The following is a 7,207-nucleotide window of genomic DNA, read 5'->3' as shown; positions in this document are numbered from 1 at the left end:
AGCTTGTTTCTTCTGGGAATGCTCTTCTGGGGGTATTTGGGCTGCCTTTGGAGTCTCAGTGTCTTAGGCCGCTGGAAGGTGGGTGACGTGCAGATTTTCCTTTTTTTTTTTTTTCTTCAGTTTTGGGAGGGGCAGGGGATGGCCATTTTTAAGTTTTACACCAGTGATGCTGTGTTTTATGGAGGAACTGGGCCCGGGTGTTGGCTGGGACATTCCTGGAGGAACTGGGGGGGAGCTGGTCCTGGGTGCTGGCTGGGACGCTCCTGGAAGAGCTGGTCCCAGGTGATGGCTGGGACACTCCTGAAGGAGCTGGACCCAGGTGCTGGCGGGGACACTCTTGGGCCATTTTCACTGTGAATGCAATTTGTGTTTTCTTTGTTGAATGTTGTTGTGTACCATTGAGTTGGAACCAACTCTTAGGTGACCCTGGAGCAAGTTTTCAGAGGCAATAAATAACATGGGAGGAAAGCGTCCACCTTTCTCCTTCAGAATAGCTGGTAGGTTTGAATTGAGAACCTTTAGATTGGCAGCACAACTGCTTACTATTAAAGGCACCAGAGGTCTTTATTGAATGAGGTATAATTTATTTTTGTTAAGGCAACAAACTCCTTTAGAACTGATTTCCTTTTTGTGGTTGTGAGGGAGCTGTTGACCCTGCCACAGTGCATGCTTGCAATTGGGCCTTTCATCAGTGGATCACGCCCCGCTGCACTGGGAGCAGTTCTAGGGCCCCATCCTACGTCCCCGGAGCCGTTGGTCCCCCTGCAGACAGGGTTGACACAGAGTGTCAGCTGCTTGGAGCAGCGCTTCGTTGAACTGGATGTGTGTGAAGACCAGGTCAGCCAGAGCCTTGAATGGGCACCACGTCACTTTAGACTTGTACTAGAACATGCCACTGTCTTTGAGCTTGTCAAGCCGTGGGGAGTAAGTAACGCATAACTATCCTTGAGGAGAATACAAGCCTCAAGAAACACTTCAGTTATGGAAGAAAAAAATGTCTACAGGTGATAGATGAGATTTATGTTTATTAAAAGAAAGCATGAATGTTAGAAAATATTGACTGATAACCCCACTCTTCAGATCTTCTTGTGACAGCCAACCTTGCTTTTTTTAACGTGATAAACTTTATTTAATATAGTAATTCAATTGTGTGCTTTTCAAAGTAACAGTATAGCCCTCTACTTATTCTCTGGAGAGGTGTGTGTGGTAAGTGTAAATGTAATAAACCATTTGCCTTTTCAGCGTGCTTTGTGAGTACAATTCAGTGGCACTTGTTATGTTTACCCTGTTTTCCAACTATCACCACTATCCAGTGCCAGGTTTCCCCCATGACTCTTAACAGCTCAGTGTCCCCTATGTAGTAAGTCCCTCTCCCACCTCCTTTCTTCTTCCTGTTGTAACCATTAATGAATTTTTATCTCTATACATGTGCTTATCCTAGGTATACTTACCCCTCACTTCTTATTTTGGTAGTTGATGTTTTAAATTGACAACAGTTGAACATCTATTTCACTATTTTATGCATTAATGATGTACACATGGCAGCAATCAACACCAAAGTACTGTGGCAGTTATGTGTCAGCCTAACTTGTTTTCAGTGGTTTGGCAACTATGTAATGATGTTGTTGTTATTGTGTGCTGTCCACTTGGAACTGACCCATAGCTGACCCTGAAGAGAGTTTCCAGAGGCAATTAATCACATGGGAGGAGATTGACCATCTTTCTCCCCCTGGAGCAGCTGATGGATTTGAACCACATGCCTTTGGGAATGCAGTGCAGTTTATTATCACTAGGCCACGAAAGCATCCATGTAATGATGAAATCTGGCAATTGTATAATGACGTAGTCAATTCTCTATTTCGTAGTTTGATGTTGTCACCTTCCATTTTCACAAAACCCTAATTTTTGGTCTTTGGAACTTAACCATGTTAGTCAGTGAAGAATGGGTGTGTTTCATATAGGTGGAATCATAGAATATTTGCCCTTAATGATGGACTTATTTTATCTTGCATAATGTTTCAAGACGATCTAGCTTTTTGAAAGACAGAGACTGCAGGCTATATTCGACCATAAGAGGGAGATTTTAACATCATTACTATGATGGTACTAGGGATAGATATTAGAGCTAGTGTTAGGTGAATCTTGACTGAGAGTAGAGAGTACCAGAGGAATGTTTATTTGTGTTTCATTGACTATGCAAAGGCATTTGACTGTGTGGATCATAACAAACTGTGGCTGACTCTGAGAAGAATGGGAATCCCAGAACACTTGATTGTGCTTATGTGAAACCTATACTTGGACGAGGACGCAGCCATCAGAACAGAGCAAGGAAACACTGCATGGTTCAAAATCAGAAGGGGATATGGAAGGGATGTAGCCTATCTCCATACCTCTTTAATCTATATGCAGAACAGATTATCTGAGAGGCTGGCCTCTATGAGAAGTGTGGCATCAGGATTGGAAGAAGACTCATCAACAATCTGTGTTATGCAGATGACACAACCCGGCTTGCTGAAACTGAGAAGGATCTGAAGTGCTTGCTGCAGAGGGTCAAGGACTGCAGCCTTCAATACAGATTGTAGCTCCACATCAAGAAAACAAAGATTCTCACCACTGGGCCAATTGGCAGCATCAGGATAGACGGTGAAGAGATTGATTGAGATTGTTCACAACTTTAGTTTGTTTGGCTCCACAATCAACACTCTAGGTACCAGCAGCCAGGAAATTAAGAGACAAATTGCATTGGGAAAGTTGGCTGTCAAGAGATCTCTCCAGAGTACCAAAGAGCAATGATGTCAGACTGGAGACTAAGGTGTGCCTGATCCAGGCCATAGTCTTCAAAATTACTTGCTAAGCATCAGAAAGCTGGACAATGACTAGGGGTGATAGGAGGAGAATTGCTGTCTTTTCACTGTGGTGCTGGAAAAGTGTATTGAATATACCATGGATTGCCAGGAGAACAAACAGGTTCATCTTGGAGAGGGTGAAATCAGTCTGCTCCTTGGAGGCAAGGATTCTGAGGCTTCCTCTGACATACTTTTGGGATGTTGCAAGGCGGGATCAGTCCTTGGAGAGGAACATCATGCTTGGGAGGATGGAGGGACAGTGCAGGAGAGGAAGACCCTGGATGAGATGGATTGATTCAGTGACTGGGGAATGAGGATAGGTGAGTCAGAAAGAATAAAGTTGGCACAGGATAGAGCAGGTTTCAGGGCTGTTGTACACAGGATCGCTGTGAGTCACAACTCACTCGATGGCACATAACAACAACAACAACAACAAACTATCATGTTGTAATAGTTACTGGACCATAACCCCCCTGGAGCCATCTTCAGCCCTTTCTTATGTCAGAAACAAAGGGTCGGCAGAAGTGGAATCATAGGTCAAGTGGCCTCAAAAACAAAGGCTCAGAAGACCAGGATCAGCATTTATTTCTTGGTGCTTCCAAGAGTTTGTGGGAATGAAACTGCCCAGTGAATGACAAACAACAAAGGCCATTAAAAAAAAGACACTTCTCAATATGCTAAAATAGCTTCAGTTCAGCTTTGGTAAGACAAGCGATGAGGGATTGGGGGCCAATAGAGAACAGAGTGAAGCCAGGTCCCTTGTGAAAAGATGGAAGTGAGGGCTCAGGACATGCAACAGGAGATGAGAAGGAATTTCAGATCCAGATGTCAGAGCTGCAGTCTCCCCCAGGGTAGCGGAGCTCATGGGCCAAGACTGGGCCATTTGGTTCCTTCCCAAAGTCCACCAGGAAGTTGGGGTTCAGTTTCATTCCTCCCTGTTCTGTGTTTACATCGATTTGCAGCATCACAGAGCCTTCCCTGGTGGAAGAAGAGGAAGGGGTCAGAAAGAAGCCAGAGTGGCCGCCCTGTTCCCCCTGACTCTGAGTTTAAGGTGGACCCTAGTAGGATCAGGGTCTGAAGGGGCTCCCACGATGGAGGGGGATTGGGAGGCTTCTGGGAAGGATTCGGGAGGGGAGTCCAGGTTGCTTGCTTCTCACCTGATGAGATCTGGGTAAAACTGCTTGTCCCAGGCACTGTACAGCGATGTGGTGACGTAGAGACGCTTCCCATCTAAGCTAAGCTGGATCATCTGGGGGCCTCCAGCCACTCGCTTCCCCTTGAGAAAAATCAGCGTAACACCCAGGGTGACACTCAGACCCCCAGGAGGGACCATGGGCAACCCCCCCCACTCAGGGAAAGGCAAGCTCAGATGCTGCTGCTGCTGCTGCTGCTGCTGCTGAAGCAGGGGTCCAGGGTGCATTACGAGCAGGAGGAGTGGCTCACCTTGACCACCAGAGGCTCTGGCTGGCATTGTAGCTCCTGGTCTTCCAACACCTGCACCGGGCCTCCCTTAACAATGCTGCCCCCCAGGAACAGCTGGGTCGGAGGCAGAGGGGAGACAGGGAGACATTACACCCTCATTCCCCATGCTGGCCCCCGTCCCCACCCTCCTGGGCCTGTCCTACCCTTAGGCTTCCACTTTTGGCTTTTCTGCCCCTCCCCTTTTATCTCCTTATCCCCAGACTCTTGACCTCTTTCTTCTCTTTCTCATCATCCTACAGAGGCCCCACCTGTCCTGTGAGGCGGGGCTTCTTGGGGTCAGAGATGTCATACTGCCGCAGGTCCCCATGCAGCCAGTTGCTGAAGTACAGGAAGTGGTCATCCAGGGACAGCAGGATGTCAGTGATCAGGCCTGAGGAGGGGGTGTCGACAGGCTTTACTCTTGTTCCAAAGGTTGGGACTAATCTTTTAACTCACCTGCCTTCCCCTGCACTCACCTGGCATTTCAGGCAGGATCCAGCCCTTCACTTTCTTGGGGGCCACCTGGATCACTTTCTCCACTGACCAAGTGCCTCCCTGCATTGGGAAGTTGGGGTGGGATTAGGTGGACAATGGTCATATCTGGATCTTTCCAAAACTTTGGAGATGACAGCAGATACAGGATCTTCTAGCCACTATGGTGCAACTTTCAAGCAAGTCCAGGGTCTTATCTGCTTCACTGCTATATCTGATGGCTTAGTAGTAAGGGGTTACACTACTAATCCAAAGGTACATGGTTCAAATCCATCAGTTGCTCTGTAGGAGAAAGATGGGCAATCTCCTGCTGTGCAATTTACTGCCTCTGAAAATTTGCTGGAGGGTCAGGTATGTTGTTATGAGTCAAAGGAACATAACAACAACACTGTATTCACTGCACTTAACACAGTGCCCAGTGTAAAGCAGGAGCTCATGAACTAGTTTTTAAGATGAAAAAACACACAGTTAAGGTTCAGGTAGAAGTTGGCTGGGGCCTAGGACAAGAGGAGAAGGCCCTATGGCTGTGTTTTTAATTTCTGGAGAAGTCTGGGCTGTTGGAGTTGGGGAGAGGGGACCTGGGTGGTGGCTCCCTGTATTGTGGCAGAGGACTGGGCAGAGGTGCAGAGAGCATTGCTGAAGGGGACAGCCAGAGGCCGCATGTCACCTCATTCTTGTAGAAGCGCTGGATGTTGGAGCTGAGGGCACAGCCCACGAAGCCCTGGGTGGCGTCTGGATTGTGCAGGAAGCGGATCTCCAGGGGGATGAGTCCGTCCTCCAAGGGCAGACTCTGTATAATCTCATGGCGCTGCCAGTCCCACACGTGTAAGTGTTTCCCGTACAGCCCTGGGGTGGGCGTGGACAAGAGGCTTAAATCAGGGAAGGCCTGACTTGATTTGGTCATGGTCCTGAGTAGAAGGCTGAAAATAGGTTGGAGGAATCCGAAAGATGTTCAAGTAGATCAGAGTACTCAACCACCCCAAGAGTTTGGAGTCTGTATGAGAGAAGTTAGAGGGCTGAAGATGGGGTTTGAGAGCAGCAACCAGGGAGTGTGGGTTCAAGTGTGGGGGGTTCTCACCGGCCTGCACATCAGCTGGGTTGAAGCCGTCCCTTAGAACATTGGGGCCTGCCCATTCAGTGCTGATCATGACATTGTGTCGAGGCTGGTACCAGAAGTCATAGCCCATTGGTGCGGCACCTCCACGCCGTTCCCACGTCCCCTTCACCTCAAACGTCTCTCCATCCAGCAGCACGAAACCCCCTGGGCAGGGAAGGATGTTAGAAGGTAGAGGGAAGACTATCTACCCCTAGGTGTGACCAGGAAGCATCTTTCCTTAAATTCAGTATCCAAAAGGTCCCGCCCAGGCATGGCCAGGTGAGGGGTGAGGGTTCTTGCTCTGGTATTCCTACTTTCATCAACTTCATTCCTTGCTTGGACCACAGGGGAAACCTTTCTTTCCTTACATCAAAAGATCTTCTGTAACCCCCGATGTGCCACTTTCAGTGTGGGATTCCTCAAGTCTAAGTAAGTTTATATCTTTTTATAATTTTGAAAATAGAACAGATCCATGATCCTAATTTGTAATTCAACATTAATGTTCAATATATTGTCTTACAGAGCATGCTGTCACAACTTGACACCTCTTTGCAATACAACCAGATGTTGATTCTTGAGTGTTGCTGAATCTATGAATGCCAGCCACTTCCCCTCACCCAGAAAAAGCAGTCATATAGGACTAGTGAGGAATCTTAACTGGATGGCTTCAACTGATTCCAGGCTCGTGGTTCTGCTGAAATAGCAAAAGCTCTGAGACAAGTGAGTGGTGGTTAGGACAGGCTCCTGCGTCAGATTGCTGGGTTGGAGTTGTAGGTCTGTGGTTAATTTGCTGTGTGACCTTGGGCAAGTTACTTAACCAATCTGTGCCACAGCTTTCTTGTCTGTAAATCAGAACCCACTTCATGGGTTATGTCAGCACATAGTAGACATGTTAAGTGTCAGCTCAATTTATATCATAAATGAGGCAGTAAAAGTGAAGATTAAGAGCTCCAGGGAGTGTGAGATGTGCTCATGAATTTGCAAAGGCTGATATTAAAGGTACATATTTTCTGGGGCCATGTCTGTGCCCAAATTTCCCACAGTAGGCTGCTCAGAGCATAAGTTTTAACTGAATCCATCAATCAAGGTTCACTGACACAGAAATGGAGCTCTGGTGGCCTCATGGCAAGAAGTTATGCTGCAATCTCAAAGGCATGCAGTTCAACACCACCAGCTGCTCCATGGGAGAAGGATGGGCAATCTACTCCCATGTGATTAACTGCGTCTGAAAACCTGCCAGAAGGTCTGCTATGGGTTGGTTCTGACTCTACGACTTTACAACAACAACAGACACAGAAACACAAAGAAACAC

General features: G+C 47.3%; 1 protein-coding gene across 1 annotated transcript in view; it reads right to left on the bottom strand.

Moving 5' to 3' along the window:
- Positions 1-3,661: 3,661 nt before the first annotated feature.
- SELENBP1 (selenium binding protein 1) overlaps positions 3,662-7,207 on the bottom strand; it is a 7,793-nt gene continuing 4,247 nt past the window's right edge. The window contains exons 5-11 of the mRNA XM_006900100.1: positions 5,878-6,060; positions 5,467-5,645; positions 4,784-4,862; positions 4,577-4,698; positions 4,290-4,382; positions 4,004-4,122; positions 3,662-3,824 (exon numbers count right to left, since the gene is read on the bottom strand). Coding sequence (XP_006900162.1) covers positions 3,662-3,824; positions 4,004-4,122; positions 4,290-4,382; positions 4,577-4,698; positions 4,784-4,862; positions 5,467-5,645; positions 5,878-6,060 — 938 coding nt within the window. The remainder of the gene's footprint in view (positions 3,825-4,003; positions 4,123-4,289; positions 4,383-4,576; positions 4,699-4,783; positions 4,863-5,466; positions 5,646-5,877; positions 6,061-7,207) is intronic.

This window comes from Elephantulus edwardii, unplaced genomic scaffold, assembly GCF_000299155.1.
Source record: "Elephantulus edwardii isolate Elephantulus edwardi_28Jun2011 unplaced genomic scaffold, EleEdw1.0 scaffold00273, whole genome shotgun sequence".
Lineage (NCBI taxonomy): Eukaryota > Metazoa > Chordata > Mammalia > Macroscelidea > Macroscelididae > Elephantulus > Elephantulus edwardii.
The sequence above is the reverse complement of the archived record's forward strand: the minus strand, read 5'-3'. Positions and strand labels throughout refer to the sequence as shown.